Source organism: Uloborus diversus, chromosome 1 (genome assembly GCF_026930045.1).
Source record: "Uloborus diversus isolate 005 chromosome 1, Udiv.v.3.1, whole genome shotgun sequence".
Classification (NCBI taxonomy): Eukaryota; Metazoa; Arthropoda; class Arachnida; order Araneae; family Uloboridae; genus Uloborus; species Uloborus diversus.
Window position 1 is genome coordinate 170,638,889 of NC_072731.1, and position 17,842 is coordinate 170,656,730.

General features: G+C 36.2%; 1 protein-coding gene across 1 annotated transcript in view; it reads right to left on the bottom strand.

Annotated features, from left to right (window-relative positions):
- Positions 1-10,200: 10,200 nt before the first annotated feature.
- The window catches only part of LOC129217045 (meiosis-specific nuclear structural protein 1-like), a 45,404-nt gene continuing 37,762 nt past the window's right edge, over positions 10,201-17,842 (bottom strand). The window contains exon 5 of the mRNA XM_054851287.1: positions 10,201-10,452. Coding sequence (XP_054707262.1) covers positions 10,201-10,452 — 252 coding nt within the window. The remainder of the gene's footprint in view (positions 10,453-17,842) is intronic.

The following is a 17,842-nucleotide window of genomic DNA, read 5'->3' on the forward strand; positions in this document are numbered from 1 at the left end:
TCTCGATGACTCGCATAGTTATAACTCGAATATACCAGGGGTGCCTACCTAGGGCGGGGGCTGGATGTGGTCATGGCACAGAGTGCGACATTAAAATGTTTAGGGGGTGAGGGCTGTTTTGAGGGGTAGTTTTCACTTTTTTGGGGGGGGGGTCTTCCCGATATTTAGGGGGAGTGCGTCCTTGCTCTCAGAGGATATACCCTGAATATACCTTCACCTCAAACTTTTCACTGGGCCCCAAACACTTGAGAATACTGCAGGAACCTCTTATAACTTGAGCTACCAATAACTCGAAGCTTTCTACCGGTCCCTTGAGACTTCGAGTTATTGGGATTTGCTTTACTTAAAAAATACACACACACAAAAACAGTAAAAAAAGAAAGCAGTTAAAAATTTAACTAAGGGTTTTAATTCAATCATTTGAGGCTGTTGCTGAAATGTATACGATATACATAACCAGTTGAGTACCTTTAAATATTAATGAAGTATGTCTAAAAACTAGATTAAGATTTTCTTTTTTTTTTGTTGACACCTTAATTATACTTCAATTGCTGAAATTCTACTTTCAGTTGACACTTTAAACGAACAAAATCACTACTTTTGATAAACCAAGCAAGAATGAGTAATTAAATTAATGAAATACCTGCAAATAATTATTTATTGCATACATGCAGTTTAAAGCGTGGTTTTGAAGAATTAATTTCTGATGTTAAGCAATTTCCAGTTTAAAAACTGAAACATTCTTGATTTTCATCGCAACGGCAATCCAACCCAGAACTTTCAGAAACAAAGAAGAAATTCCCGAAAGATTGCAACGTCAATAAAAGATATGCCCGCTGGTTAAAAAAAAAAAAAAAAAAAACAAATGTTTGTTGCAAAATAACTCTTATGACACCACATCCATTCAAACTTTTTTTTTAAAGAATTAATTTCTAATGTTTTGTAATTTTCGATTGAACAAATTGAAACATTCTTAAGTTTGATCTCAACGACATCCAACACAGAACTTTCAGATGCAAAGAATAAATTCACAAAAATATTTCAGAAATACAATGTCAATAAAGTTTTGTTCGTAGGTTAAAAAACATCAAAGTTTGTAGCAAAACAACCGATTTTAACCACACACCCCATTCATATCACATAATCAACAAATAACAGCAACAAAGGTAAATAAACAGACATCACATCATTGCGCACGCACAAGTACCTCAAAAGCGATATCGCTTCCTTGGCGCATTTACGCGAGGAGTCAAACCGCGCCAAATGAAATGCGATCGTAGCGCTATCTGTACGACCTGCGTACGCGGTCGTGTTTCTAAATTCGCGCCCGGGACGTGCAGTCCTTAGGAAGGGGGCAATGTTACAAATTCTGTAAATAGTAATTATTGTAGTAACGTAACCTGTAAATAGTTTCCCGTAATTAATATACAACCCCTTTTCATTCCGCTAAAGTATACGACCCCCCTATTTCCTTTTCTTTTCATTGATAAAATTTGATAACGGTCTACGCATTTCGGGAAGCAGAAAGAATGTTGTGGAAACTTCTTCGATGTTTATAAAGGCGTCCTGCGTGATAAAAAGGAGAGTTTCGATTGAGATTTCGAACTGAGAGCGCATTTGCTCTGTTTATAGCGAGGCATTTCGCTGTGTTGTTTTCGTATTTGGAAGTAAATACGTGTGTAACCGTTAAGTTTACGGTGTTGAGTGATGTTTTCTTAAATGCTGATGATTAATTTAGCAGTTGTTAATGATTTCCCCTGTACATAGTGTAAATAAAGCTCCTGTGTTTTTATCAAGAACTGTGTCTTCATTTCAAGAAAGTGGAAGTCGCACCGAATCCGTTACAATACCATTAAAATCAGAGTAAGGACAACAGTTTTTTTTTTTTTAAGTTACCATTTAAATGAGGACAATAGTACAAAAAACTTCTCATTTCGCAAAGAGAAAAATTCCCAAAAGTCTCTATTAGAAAGGTCTGTATCAGCGTTTTCAAAGAACATTTCCCTCTGATGATCTCAGTCATGATTATTTCCAAAAATCTTTATCAGTACAGGTCCGATAGGATAAAAAACAATTAAAAAAACAAAAACAAAATAAAAAAAAAAGAAAGAACAATATTCTCCGTTGTCGCCATTAAAATAGGGACATTAATTCCACAAAATCCTAATTAGCATCATTAACCTTAAAAAATACACGCACAAGAAAGAAAAATAAAATGAAAAGTTTAATAAAAATTTTAAATAATTCGCCAATGCACTAACGTAGTCGCCTGGTAAGACTGGAGATAAAAAATGAATTTGGTGGATTCAGTGGAGCACACAAAAGGAAGGGGTGCAGGGGGTCCGTACCCCTCCCATAGGTGTTGCATTTTTTTTCCTGATTGAAAACGATTCTATGTATTTTTGTATGTCGAATAATTTCAAACAATTTCAGTTCAAAAAGTGAAAAAATAAAATCCTCGTGTTAAAAGATTTTTAAAAATATTTTAAACTTTTCCTAATAAGAAGCAGAATGGTGATTATAAATGAATACGCTGTAATTATCATGCTTTTTGTTTTGTAACTACAGAGTAAAATGAGATTCTGAGAACTTGAATCCATTTTTTTCATTATGAGAAAATTAAAAGCGTAAATTATTTTGCTTTCAGATATTTTATTGAAGTGTATTTCCTTAAATAATGCTAATTATTCATTCAATAGTTTATTTTTTTACTGTTTTTCGTTCTCGAGAATAGATAAAATCAAGTCGATTACGGAACGCGGGAGCGTCCCGCCCCGCCAAGGAAACCAAACGTCAGCAGCCAACAGAAGCAAATCCACCGCCAAAGACGAAAGAAAATAAAACGACCAAGAACAAGATTACGCGACAGAACGAATTGGGGTTTTTCGGGTTTTTCACCCCTCTGTATCTCAGCCCCATGAAGACCCCCGGAGTTGATTTTTGGTACACTGAATTTCTAGTGGCCCCTGACGCCGTAAACCAAAATACAATCCCCTAGACCATCAGGGGGAGGAGGTATTAAAGTTATAAAATCGCTGTTCCAAAAAGTTTTCGCTTTCTTTGACAGGGCTACAGCCCAGACGAAAAAAGGAATCAAGCTGAAATTTCGCACACACATTCCTTGTGCCCTCCTGATGTGCCTTTTGCGCCATTTGACTCCCCTCCCCTTCTACCCCCCAAATTGTACCTTTCCGGGGTTCTATCACAGCCCCCCCCGGGGGACTACGGTAATGATTTTTTGTATACATATTCTTGAGAGGCCATTGAGTATATACAAAAATTCAACTCCCAGGGACATCATGGGCCGGAGTAATTAAAGTTTGAAAATCACCAATTTTCCCTAAATTCTTATGTACTTACTCTCAGCTCATATGGTTTGTTTATCTCGGACTGCAATTGCAACGTTAGAACAGATCTAACAGTTATTCCAAAGTTGTCTTAGGAAATGAAATTCAATCAAGACTAAAACATATCCAACAGTCGCAACTACACGTTAAATCGCGGATATCACAAATTTGCCACAGCGACTGCGCATGTACGCAGACTTAGCTCATTGGGCTTTCTGTTTTCAGATTCTATGTTGTTTGTTTATACTTAAGCAGAGAAACAAATTAATAAATGAGATTGGAATGCTATCCCCCCCCCCCCCAGTTTCGCGGATACAAAATTTCTTTTCTTCCTGTTTTTCAGTTTTGATATATTTATGAGGGAAGAAATTTTAAATGTCGGCGCGAAACTGGGGTTAAACCATTACAATATTTTACGTGAAAAATTATATGAAACTGTACGCATATTAGTACGGCACATATAACTTTTTAATTGAAAGCGAAAAATAGCACTTTTTTATTGGTTTGCTTATTTTATAAATTAATGGATTTTTCACAAACAATACATAATGAATTGAAAATATATGAAATACGTGTGTGGATATCCGTGCTTTGCAGTAATTTGTTAGCTGAAAATTTTTTTGCAATTAATTTAAGCAAGACTTTTAATGAGCTTAGTCCGCGCGCAACATGCACATTCGCTATGGCAAATTTGGGATATCCGCGATTTGACATCGAGTAAAGTTGTATAGATCTTCTGACACATTTAAATTTAAAATATTTAATGGCTTAGGTTTTTTTTTTGCTTGGTGATAGTATACGTTATTTCGTTTTTTAAATGAACTTTTAAACAAAACTAGGTATTAAACAAGACAAAGACTTCTATCAAGAAAAAGATATATCACCAAACAATTAAAATTATCCTATAAAACGTAAAATAATCCACGATTTAAGAAAAAATGTAATTAAACAAAAAGTGAAAACCTAGATTAAAATAGCCCTCAAGCTGTAAATTATTTAAAGAAACCTTCATGAAAATGTTTAATAATCTGTTAAATAAAGAAACTGTAATAAAATTTATTGCGAAGTTGTAAAATACTCGAAAGCAATATAATTTAAAATATAGTATTTTATTATCCAAGAAATTTTCTTTGCAACAGAGAGAGGATACAAGTATTGTAATAAAATTCAAACCGCCGAATTCTCGCAAAATGAACATAGAATCTTAATAGTCAGAAAATAACTTGACGTAAAATTAGGCTAGCCGTTATTGTTCCTTAAAACCATAAACCAGCGTTGTTTCAATTGAAAATTTTTTGACTTGATGTTCTCAATTCTAAAAATACAGACAAAATAATAATATCAATGCAAAAAGATGTGATATCTCATCAAAAACAACCCTGTTAAAAAAATTTCCCCGCCAAGAAAACCTTTAACTTTTCCGCACAAAAAAGAAAACCTGCATCTTAAACCCAAAAACCCTCAGCCATAAAAAGTTATGATATCTAGTTTGCCCGCCAAGTATCTGCCAAACTATCATCCTCCCTCTTCTCCTTTTTCATCATAGCTACTTCCATTAGAACCTCCTCCCACCTTCAACTCCTCAGAAATATGGATAGATTTTTTAAATTGTTTATCTTGTTTGGCGGGAAGCTTATCAAAGTGAAGTGGTTGCTTGGTGAGCAAAAAGCTAATTCGCATCACTAATTCTTCTAATTCTATATCATTGGTTTCAGAAAATGACAGTCACGGTGGGGGCGGTCGCCCCCACCGCTCTCTAGTATTTTCTAGAGAGCGGTGGGGGCGACCTTGCAGTGGCGGATTTCCGCCACTGCAAGAGCAGATGTTCCGGTTATATGGCACCAAGTTTTGTTTGATTCCGCCAGTTACTTCCTGGGGAATAGCAGGCACGCATAACTCTAAAAACGTCCCATTGCCCCACCCCCTCTTTGGAGGAATTCACGCCAAAAAACAATGGGCACAAGTTCACATAGGGGTACATAAGTGTACCAAATTTCGTTCGATTTCATGCGGTTGCTGTAGAGCGGTCACAAAAACTGGTCATCCACATCAAACGTGACACTCACACACACACACGCACAGACGTTTTCCAAAAATGGTCGAAATGGACTCAGTACACCTTAAAACGTTCGAATCCGTCAAAATTCGAAAATTTGCACTTATCCTATACTTTCTTCTATATATTAGATATAGAAGAAAGTGAAAAATGAAGAGGCATAGGTTTGAAGGGGCACATTTTCGAGGGCGCAGAGGAGGGAGGGGGATCAGGCCGAATAGGGACGGGCCAGCCCATGTACCGGCCCACGAGCCAATGGCGCGCAGGGACAGCCCGGCACTGATCGTGGTGTGCGTTCTTACGTGATTGCAATTAGTCCTTTGCTTGACATGAATTTATTTCTTTTTTATTTTCTTAAAACATTATTTTAAATTTATTTTAAATGTATGGAAAAGTTTCAAACAAAAATTTATTAAAGTAAAATTTCTCCCCTCTCCCAAAACTAGGGGAAGCAAAGCCACACCCTTACCCATGCGACCTTAAACCCCGAAATGGGAAGATTGGGCGACGCAGATTAGGCACCGAGGACATTTGGCGCCGAGTATTTTGGGCGCCGGGAACTTTGTGCGCCAGGAATATTGAGTGCCCAGAACATTAGGCGCAATGTGCTCGGAGCCTAAAGTTCCCGGCGCCCAAAATGTTCGGCGCCTAAAGTTCCCGGCGCCCAAAATGCTCGGCGCCCAAAGTTCCCGGAGCCCAATCTTCCTAGACCGTAAGTTTTATTACATGTTTTATCAATAAAACTATGATTTTGAAAAAAGTCTCATTACTTTTGGGACAAACGCTGTAAACTATATTTTTGGTGAAGTTAGTAGGTCTGAAGCTCTCCCTAGAAATTGTTCAAAATAGAAGTTTTAAAGACGTAATTTGGCCGTGGTAGCCTGATCGGTAGGGCATTGGACTCGGGGCCGGAGGGGCTCGGGTTCGATCCCCGCTGGTCGAAGACCCACCGTCGTCATTAAAGGGGACTGGGCGACGTTAAATATGCTCGTGGTCTCAATGTCCTCCAAGTGAAACGATACCTCTGGGGGTGCTAGTACCAGGTAGCTATTAGCTCTTGGACTAGTTCTAAATTCTCATTAACTGTTCGATCCGGTGATGGTGCTGCCATCTATCGGTATATAAAATAATGGAGGCAAGGCACTAGTATGCAGACCTCGACATAAATACAGTTGAAGTCAGTTGTGACTCTTGAATAAAGACGTAATTTCAGGCTATTTTTAGGGACGTTAGATGAGATAGAAGGAGGAAGATGGTGAAATGCTGTCCCAGGGGAAAATTTTCGAAATTTCAATCTTAAAGACGCAATTTCGCTCTATCTTTGGTTAACGTTAAGGAGAGAGTATAGATTCAGAGACCCTCTCATGTAAATTTATCAAAATTAACGCTCTAAAAACGCATTTGAGGGTATCTTTGTTTTTTGAGAAAGGTCATGGCTCGGGATGTGTGTCTCTAGAAATTTTCTGACATTGAAATTTTAAAAACGCAGTTTTATTCTATATTTTAAAATGGTATAGCAGGGAACAAGTGTTTTTGCTTGGAAAATTTTTAAGTTTTCTTCCCAAAAATACGTTTTTAGGCTATTGTTAATTAAAACTTTCAAACGTTTAAGAAAAAAAAAAGTTTTTGAAATGAAATAAAAATACAAAAAAAAAGTTAAGAAACATTCTTTCCATACGAAGGAGTACTAACATATCAGTACATTTCGGGAAGGGAGCAACATTTCGGGAACAAACATTTCGGGCGCAGCCCGGGCCGGGTGCCACTGGGAGCCTCGAATGAATATTGACCTAAGAACGTATTTACGCACGAAATATCAATTTTGACGATCCCCGAGTCAACTATCATGAGTTTTCTCGTGACTTCTGTATGTGAGTAAAGTACGCATCTATGTACGTACGACGTACGTGTATTTATATGTATCACGCATAACTCATAAAAGATGTGTCGTAAAAGGTTGAAATTTCATAAGTAGACTCTGCGTGGGGTTTAGTCTCTAGGGTCTAGCTGTGCATCTCCCTTTTTAGTTGCATTCAAATGTTCCAAAGGGAGTCTTTTACCATGAGCGGAGTTAAGGAACGGGGCTTAAAGGGGCTAAACCCCCTCCCCCAGTCAGTTCATTAGCCTGAATAAAAGAAAAACTACAAACGTTTAGAAGTTAAAAGACATTATCTTACAAATAATTAGTTCTGTTCTTCCAAAAATGATACTCGCCTAACAACAATAAAAAAAAAAATAAATAAAAAAAGATTGTTAACTTTCAACATATTCTACAAGACTTTTTTTTTATCTCATATCCTCTTAATTTTGCATGTTGATCTTTACAGAGCCGGATCTAGGGCACAGGCGGTAATTTATGAGCGTCACAAAATTACACAACTCCCATTATTAAGCTCTTGACTAGAAATTCTGAATGGTAGCCACTGGCTACCATCAGAGTCACAAAAATTTATAGCCACTTTTGACTTTTGGTTGCCATTTTTAAAAAAAATAGATGTATCCAGGTGGAGACAATTATTGTCAATTAATACGCAGATCGTCTCAAGATTGGAAACGTTGTTGTCGTAACATGACATACATGTTTTTTAGCTAACAAAGAAATACGTGATTGCCGCTTTTGGTGACTAAAACTTTATTTTTTGGCAGCCATTCCCAATTAAATAGTAGCAATTTTTATGACTAATCTGGCCATAAGTAGGAACATTACCTCACCTTAAATTAGGTTTCATTTCGCCATTGAAATGAATTTAAAAATTTAAAAAATTTGGGACTTATGTCCTTTTTGTAATCAATAACCTGAAAGTCTAATTTAGAGTGCTGAAAATGTAAACCAAGTAAGACAGATTTATTAAAAACCAATTTATGATAGTTAAAAATAATATAACGAAGTGATAAAAATAATTGGTAAATGAAATAATTAGTGGCTTAAAATCATTGTCTTAAGTGATTACATATTTCATTTCCCTCTTTCTCTCGTCAAATTTTTGTGAAATAAAGTCTGGTGTAAAAAGTGGAATAAGGAATAAAAATCAACAAACTGAGAACAAAGCAAAAGTTTCACATGGTGCAAAGTCATGAGCAACCTTATTAAATTTATATAATGTTATTTCTAGAAAAAGTCTCCTACAGCGTTGTTCTTGTTTTGACCAGTATTTTCGTCACTGAAAGCGTACAACTTTTTCTGAACTGAAAGCAATGAAAACCACGCCCACTTAAAAAAAGAATAAACTTTCAAAGTCGAGGGAAGAGGCAGTCCCCCCGCCCTCAAATGACGAACCTCTCTCTACAGTAATAATGCTAGACTAAAGATATTATTTGTTTTTACTTCATTACACCAAAAAATCTAGTTCTTCTATGATCATGCCATATTCACATTGCGTCTTACTATTTCTTCATTCGCTTTGAGAACAGAACCCATTCTGCACTAAACGAAAATTGTGGCCATTAAATAAAGTGATTTGTTAAGAATTTATTTTCCTTCAACACTAGTCGACTTCTCTACATAAAAATATAGTGCAACCACAGCCAACTCAATTTTGAAAAAAAAAAAAAGTTTTTACGCCCTTTCTGGAACAATCGATTCAATTACCCTCGTTATCAACTTCCTTTTGCCAATTAGTGTGCAAAAAGGTCTGCAGGAAGTAAAATTTCTGGAGATGACACATTTTGAATGTTCGCCAAATGTTTAAATTTTTTCAAAGAAAGGGGTGTAACAATTGGAACAAAAAGAAATCAGATGGTGAAATGTCGAGTGAGTATATTCCAGTGTTTATCAACAAGAATGTTTAGGCACGAATATATTGTTCAAAATAAGCCCTGCGGAAAAAATTAATGAATTTCGGTAGGTTGACTCACCGACATTGCACAACCTAATTTTCTTTTATTACGATCGCTATGTGGGAAAAAAAATTGTAAATTTGGCTGATGCCCAAAATACTCTCCTGATATTTTTCTCCATAACTTAGGGATTTTATCGATCTGGGATTGAAAATTTGTGCACTAATACACTACATGGCAAAAGGTAGTTGATAATGAGAAAAATTACACCATTGAGGGTGCGTCCGTACAATATTTGAACGGACTATCTTTTATGTCGTAAAAAGTCTATCCCAATAAAACTTCTAGGTTTAGGGGGGGGGGAAACAATCTATTTACAGATATAAGGAAAATAATTGCAAATGTAATGTCATCGATGCTTTTGCGGTCCCTCTGAACGGCTTCCATTTCCCAAGAGTTTTTCCAGACAGTGCTAACTAAAAACTGAAAACAGCCTTAACAATTTAGGTGAATAAAATTGGTGAAAAATCATTTGAAAAAAAAAAAAAAAAAAAACACACACAGACACACACACACACAATACTTTCCGACCCCTCTTAATATTATCTGTGAGTCTCTCTCTCTCTCTTTCTTGCCCTCGGAGTTCAATTGAGAAAGTCTTGAAAAGAGATAGGAGTTTAGTTTCTATTCAAGAATAGAATCTGCATGGACAATAAAAATGGAAAAGAAAGAAAAAAATTAGAAATTATTGCATTTCTTTATTTTATTTCGGATTACATTATAGCCATCTATTTCCTTGATTACAACGTTGGCAAAGGAGGATCTAATATCAAAAGAAAAAAGTTTTTAAAAAATGCAATTCAAAATGTATATGTGAGTATTTAAAAAGAAAAAAATCCAAAAAGTTTCTAATTTTAAAAAAAATCGTATCTATTTTCTTATACATTACACGTGCACTAACTATTTGTTTGAGCATATCAATTTTCATGTTAAGGTGTTATCGGTGATTCTCTATAACATTTAACTGGAACATTTCTGTCTGGAATAGAACTTTTTGAATTCTTCTCCCAAGTGTTCAATTTCTCTCTCATCTTTAAACACTCCTTTCGGTAAATAACCCAATAATTCAGTGGCATAATCTCTAAGGTATCTCATTCTCTCTTCTTCCACCATCTTTAAACGTTCTGATTCCAATTCCTGTTGATATTTGAAATCCGCCATTTCTCTCAATTTCTCCATAGATTTCTTCTTTCGATTTTCCTCAATCAGTTTCTGTATAAAAAAAGAGGAGCTTTTTCATATTTGAAGCATAATAAATGCTTTTAAAATAAAAGAAAGAAGGAATAGAAAGAAAAAAAAGGAAATTTGTATAAAACTGAATTCTTGTAAAATTTTATTTTGCTATGGTATTCAAGAAATGTTTCAGTTCATACTGTAGTTCAACTAATAGCTCTTATTTATCATCACAGTGTCGATACAAAAGTAAGTCTCAAGAAGGTTACACACACACACACACAAAGGATTGACCGTTAACCTTTCAAAGTCAGAAATACAGGTTAAGATGCTTTGAATAAAAATATACTATAAGTTAAAATATTTTTTAACTAAAAGCAGGGTGTTTTAAATCTAAACGAATTTCACCCACTCCATATAACTTGGTGAAAAGGTTTTGATTATACTGCCGTGTGCAGGTAAACGGCAGTATCTACAAAAATGAGTTTTTGAGATAGTCAAACTTGTCTATCTCAAAACCTGCGTATCTCGAAAATCTGCATGTCTCGAATTTTTTTTATTTCCCAGCACTCTCAATTAATTTTTATTTTTTCCCTGCTTTTCTCGAATACTTAGTACGCAAAACCTCTATTTCTCGAAGTTCAGAATTCGCTGCTACGGAAATTTGAAGTGCAACCTTGTTTTCTTTTCATGGTTTAAAGAACATAAGTAGGCAGGAGATGAGCCCTAAAATAAGAAATAATGGAGGATAATACCCAACCTCGGGGTTGGGGAGAGGGGGAGGGGACAGACACAGTGAATGCAAGGTGTAAATGGTCTTCAAGTTGACAAACTGGACAAGTGGTGCTATTATTTCTCCTCCAAAGGAAAACAGGGTTTGGACTTTCTGGATCAAAACCCTGTGGCATCTTCGCCAAGAACTGTCGCCAACGTGGCGAGGAGAACTTTTCTGAGAGGGGAGATGAGAGAACGGAGTGGAGAGAGGAGGGTCGTCATGATCCACGGAGAAGGTCTTGATGAAACTTTATGTTTGGCGATCTAGAAAATGTCCACGGCTCGGCTTTTGTTTCTAAAAGTTTATGTTTGTGTAGTGTGTAGAATGTGTTGTCTAATATTGTGAACCTAATAAAAGTTTTGAAACGAAATGGTCAACATTTTAACACCTCACGACACTACAGTCATATAAATGGAGGTTCCACCGAGATACAGTGGACAAGAGATCCAAGGTAGGTGTTCTCCACCAAACATCAATTACAGGCCGTAATTATATATTGTGTAGATATATAGTAATGTTTTTTTGAATATCAAACGAAGTGTTTTTGTCATGTGTGTGGTAAATGATTTGGGATATCAGTTCCCTGTAATAATGAGCACATCCGTGCAAAAGTAATTGTGAACAACACACCAGTGTTGTATCAGTTTGGGAAAACCTTTCCCGATAATAATGAGCACATCAGTGCAAAAGTGATTGTAAACACATCAGTGTTGTACCAGTTTGGGAAAACCTTTCCCTGTGAAAAGCGAAAAGCACATCAGTGTGAAAAAAAAAAAATTGGTTTGGGATACCCATTCCCTATTAAAAGTAAAGCATGCCAGTGCACACCAAAGAAGAAAAAAAAAGTGATTTTGTTTCGGAAATCTTTTCCGTAATGCAAGGTGAACATCATTACCAGAGTATTAGCTGTTAAGTTTTTGTTTAGGAAAATCCTTTTCCTATAATAAGGTATAAAAGTATTCTTAGTAGCACATCAGTGCTGAAACTACACCCTAGTTTTGTTTTGAAGTGCGGGAAAATCATTTGTTCCCTAAAACATACTAACACATCCGTGTACTGATTTTAGTAGGAGTTATGAATTGTTTGAAATATGCATGTCAGTGCAGCAAAAGTTGAATAATAGTTTATATTATTTATTATTTCCTGCGTCGATTGATTTAATTTTAATATATATTTGTGTGTACTTCGTTCAAATTATATTTACTGTTAAGAACAAATAATTGGTTCTTCATTAAGAACTTATTTTGCTTTAAAGTGTATGTAAATCGAAAGAGAAAGATAGCAAGCTGTCTTTGCTAAATTATTCTGGGTGACGCCGGAGTGCCTGCCTGCAAAGAGAATGGTTTGGTTGCTTTGTTTTATTTTGCTTTCTTGTATCTCAAGGTCAGAAGTTTCGTATTTCAGAATCCGTTTCTTTCGCGTAAAAGATTGATATTTTAATGACATTTTCTGAAATGATCTCATCTGTGATTTACATTTTGTTGGAATCAATCGCAAAGAAATATATGTTACTTTTAGTAGCTCTTTGTGTGTAAGAAGAGAAATTTATTACTTATGCTAATGCTTAGTTATGGTTGCGTAACACATGTTACTGATTGCTTCTAAATAATAGATTATATATATTTTTTGATGTACGATTAATAAATTGATTATGGCATTCTTAGGAAAAGCCAAGAAACGAGATTTGATCCTAGTGGCGACTGAATTAGGGGAGATTGCTACAGAAACTTTAAGAATTGTGGAGTTAAGACAATTAATAGAGGGTAGTAAGAATTACGAAGAAGAATTTGTTAGAAATCTGTTAGAAGGGATTATGAGTGACAGCCTAGAAAGGGAAAGTTTAGAAAAACAACAAAAATTGGAGGAAATTCAGATAGCACTAGGAGAAAAAGAGAGGGAATTTCAGCTGGCAAAAGAAGCAAAAGAGCGGGAATTTCAGATATTAATGCAAAATAAGGAAATTGAAAAACAGCAGTTGGAACTAGAGTGCCTTAGAGCAAAGCAAAATGTCGAACCGGATAGACCAAAGGTTGAAATTGGATTTAACCAAAATTTTCAGAAACTTATGCCTAAGTTTAGTTCAAAAACCGATGACATTTGTTTATTTTTGGAACTTTTTGAGCGACAAGCTAAGGTTTTACAGTTGCCGAAGGAACAGTGGGTATCATATCTCATAGGCGTCCTGCCAGCCGAGATAAATAATCTAATTGCTAGGGAGCCTGAAGAGCAGGCTAGGGATTATAATCATGTCAAAGATTTATTGCTTAAAAGATTCAAGTTAAGCGCGGAGAAATTCCGTCAACTTTTTGTAAAAACTCAAAAAAATACGGATTCTACGTGGTACGATTTTTTCCATGAACTGAATACTTATTTGGAAGGTTGGCTCAGTGGTTTAAAAATCGAAACTTTTGAAGGGCTTAAGAATTTGATGCTAGTTGATCAAATTAAAAGACGCGTTTCTAATGAGTTTAAAGAACATACTCTGGATGAATGGGCTTCAATAACTTCGCCAAAAGAATTAGTGGAGGAAATTGAAGAATTTGAGGACGCAAAGAAAACCATAGGCGGGAGAAATAAAGTGGGAGATGTAAAAGGTAAAACTGTGGGTAAACACACGGGAAATTCATATAATGCTAATCAGCATTATAGGGGTGATAAGGCTGGGTTGAATTCATACCAAAAGAAGGATAATGAAGGACGTAATTTCGAAAAAAAGTATGAGAACAATTTTGAGAAGAGAAAGAGATTACAATGTTATGAATGCGGTTCATATAATCATTTGCGTCCACAGTGCCCCAACTTTCATCTCCAAAGTCCTAAACATCGAGAGCCAAAATCGGAAATAAATCGAATCGGGAGAACTTCGGAAAAAAGTTTGTTAGATCCCTATACCATTAGTGGGAAAATCAATGGTTTTAAATTGCCTATTCTTCGGGACACGGGAGCAACTGTGGATGTAGTTTCCCGGAAATACGTAGATCAAAGTAGGATGAAAGGTGAGCACGTGTGGATTAAACATTTGCTGGATGATCACATGACCTGCTTACCTGTGGCCGAAATTGATGTGGAGTGTGAGCTGGGTATGGTAACAACCAAAGCAGCTGTTATTGGGAACCACTTGGACCAAGGGAGATATATTTTGGGAAATCAGACTGCCGAGCTTCTCAAAGAAGTTGGGGGAAAATGTCTTTCACCAGTAGAGACTGTTAATGTTGTTGTTACGCGATCGGTAGCTCGACAGCAGATGGAAACCGAAAATTTGAACAAAGTGGGTTCAGAACATGAATTAACCGATTTAGAAGCTAATGAAGGGGAACAAGAGGAAAGTTCCAAGGTTGAGGAAATATTACCGCCGGTTGATATTTCTGATCTGTTGAACAATGTTATTCAGATGGATTCTAAAACGCTTGTGAACGAGCAACAAAAAAGTAAAGAGCTTGCCCCATTATTACAATTAGTAAAAGATGGAAATGAGACAAGTTACGGAATTGTAAATGGGATTTTAGTAAAGAAACAAATTGATAAGTTAGGCGCAACAAGGAATTTGATTGTTATACCTGAAACCATTCGGGAACAAATAAAAGCAATGTGTCATGAAGGCACCTCAGGTCATTTGGGGGTTTTGAAATCGAAGGATCGACTGATACGACATTTTTTTTGGCCAAATTGTTATAAAGATGTAGAAACTTATGTTAAAAGTTGTGATTCGTGTCAACGTGTAGGAAAGGCAAATGATCAGAAAAAAGCCCCATTAGCGACTGTGCCTATCATATCAGAAATATTTTGCAAAATAAATGTAGATGCGCGTGGTCCTTTGCCCACATCTTCTGAAGGTAATAAATACCTGATTACGGTAATGTGTCTGGCTTCAAAGTACCCGGACGCTGTCCCAGTGGCAGACATAACTTCAAAATCAGTTGTAAACGCACTTCTGCAAATTTTTAGCTGGATGGGTTTTTCCAGGGAAATACAAACTGATCAGGGGAAATCTTTTATGAGTGTCTTAACTGTAGAATTTCTGCAGAGGTTTGGAATAAAAATAGTTAGGAGCTCAGTGTACCATCCACAGAGTAACCCTGTAGAACGTTTTCATCGTTCAATGAAACGGATTTTAAGAGTTTTATGTATTGAAGCTGCGCCAAATTGGGAGAATCAGTTACCTGCTGCTCTTTTTGCCTTGCGGACAGTAACCCATGAGAGTATAGGTTTTAGTCCGGCAGAATTGTTCCATGGTCAAAATTTAAGAACCCCAACCGTATTATTGTACGAAAAATGGTTGGAACCACCAGAGGGAGGCAATGCGGTTGTAGAATACGTATTTGATTTAATAAATAGGTTAAGACGTAGTAGGGAACTAGCGGTTCAAACAATGGAAGAAAAACGGGACAAAAGAAAAAAATGGTATGACAAAAATGCCATCAAAAGAGAATTTCAGGAGGGTGATGCAGTGTTGGTTTTGTCAGTAAACCAGTCACATAAATTAGCTCCAAAATGGAAAGGACCGGGAAAAATTGAGAAAAAATTATCAGAAACTAATTATGTAGTAAGTTTTCAAGAGAATCAGGAGGGAAATAAAGTCTATCATATTAACATGTTAAAACCATATCACAGGAGGGTTGAACTTCTAAATATGATAGAACTAGTTGAAGAGGAGCTGTCTGAACCATCAGAAATTGAGGAGGATTTCCCTTACATGTTAATTGACCCCAATCTTTTTGATTTCAATGACATAATTGAACAAAATGGCCTAAGACAAAGATTGAATGACGAGCAAATCTTGCAACTAAAAAAATTGTTGGTTAAGTTTTCTGCATTATTTTCGAATATTCCGGGGAAAACAAATTTAGTTGAACATGATATAGAATTAGTTAGTGATAAACTCATCCAAAGTAAACCCTATAGGATGACTAATAGGCAGAACGAAATATTAAAGGCTGAGATAGAAAAAATGTTAAAATACAACATTATAGAGCCAGGGTCATCAGAATATACTTCACCTATGATCCTTGTTGAGGCACCTGGTAGGGATCCTAGGCCATGCATCGACTATAGAAAATTGAACGAAATAACGCGCACCCAGTTTTATCCTATACCCAATATAGAACAACGGGTAGAAACTGTGGCGGCAGCCAAATTTATCACTCTGATAGACCTGACTAAGGGTTATTGGCAAATACCACTGAGTCAAAAAGCCCAGAAATTCGCTGCTTTTTCAACAAATTTCGGAGTATATAGACCTTTGCGTATGCCCTTTGGGCTTAAGAACGCGCCATTTTATTTTAGTAAAATGATGAATGAAATTCTATCAGGGTGCGAAAAATATGCCATGCCGTATCTAGATGATGTAGCAATTTTTTCTGACACGTGGGAGGAGCATTTAGAACATTTGCTAGACATACTAGAGCGTATAAAAAGAGCAAAATTGACAATCAAACCATCTAAGTGTAAGTTTGTTCAGGAAGAGGTACAGTATCTAGGTCACATAGTAGGAAGAGGGAAACGTTCGCCAGCTGAACTAAAAATTAAAGATATACAAACCTTCCCTGTTCCTAGTACGAAAACAGAAATTAGAGCTTTCTTAGGTTTGGCGGGTTATTATCGGCAGTATATACCCTTGTTCTCTGTCATAGCGGCTCCACTGACAGATCTATTAAAAGGGAAGTGTAAAAGGGGGAAAATTGTTTGGAGTGAGGAATGTAACAAATCATTTAACTTGCTAAAAGAAAAACTTTCCAGTAGGCCAGTTTTACACGCACCGGACTTCTCCAAACCATTTATATTGCAGACAGACGCTTCGGACTTGGGGTATGGCGTTGTCTTGGCGCAGAAAACTGAAAATGCTGAGGAACATCCAATTTTGTATCTCAGCAAGAAATTTACCCCTTGTGAGCAAAAATATGCAACATGTGAGAAGGAATGTGCTGCAATCATACACGCAATAAAAAAGTTGAAAGGGTACATTGATGGACAGACAGAATTAATTATTCAAACTGACCACAAGCCCTTAGAATGGATCAAAACAAATTCTGGCAATAATGCTCGTTTATTGCGCTGGGCATTAATCTTGCAGTCATATAATTACAAAGTCGATCACAAAAAAGGAAAAGATAGTTCCAATGTTGACTGCCTAAGTAGAAATCCCTTGTATGCTGTGTAAATTTTTGAACAACTTGTTTATTATTTAATATTACATTTAATGTTTGTTTTATTTATCTTGTATGTACGCCGATCAAAACTAATGCTGGCAACAACGCATATTTTTTTTCACTGGGCGCAAAACCTTGGCTTCCTACAACTATGAAGTTGCGCAGAGAAAAAAAAAAAGTCTTAATGTTGACTGTGGTGAAATAATCTATTGTTCTGTCCAAATTTTAAAACAAAATGTGTTATACTCTAAATAATGAACATGTTATTTCTATTTCGTACATAGTTTTTCTTTTTTGTATATGTGCTTGAAATTTGGTGCTTTTAAAAATTGTTTTGCATGGCCTGGTAAAGGGTGGAGAACACAAATTGTCGGTATCATTTCATTTTCATGTGCAGACTCTGTTGTATACGTGACTGTTCTAGAACGATGACTTGCTGTCCTTTGTTTCCCCTGTGTCCGGGGAAAACAAACTCTGGGGGATGGAGGAATTTTGTGGCATCTTCGCC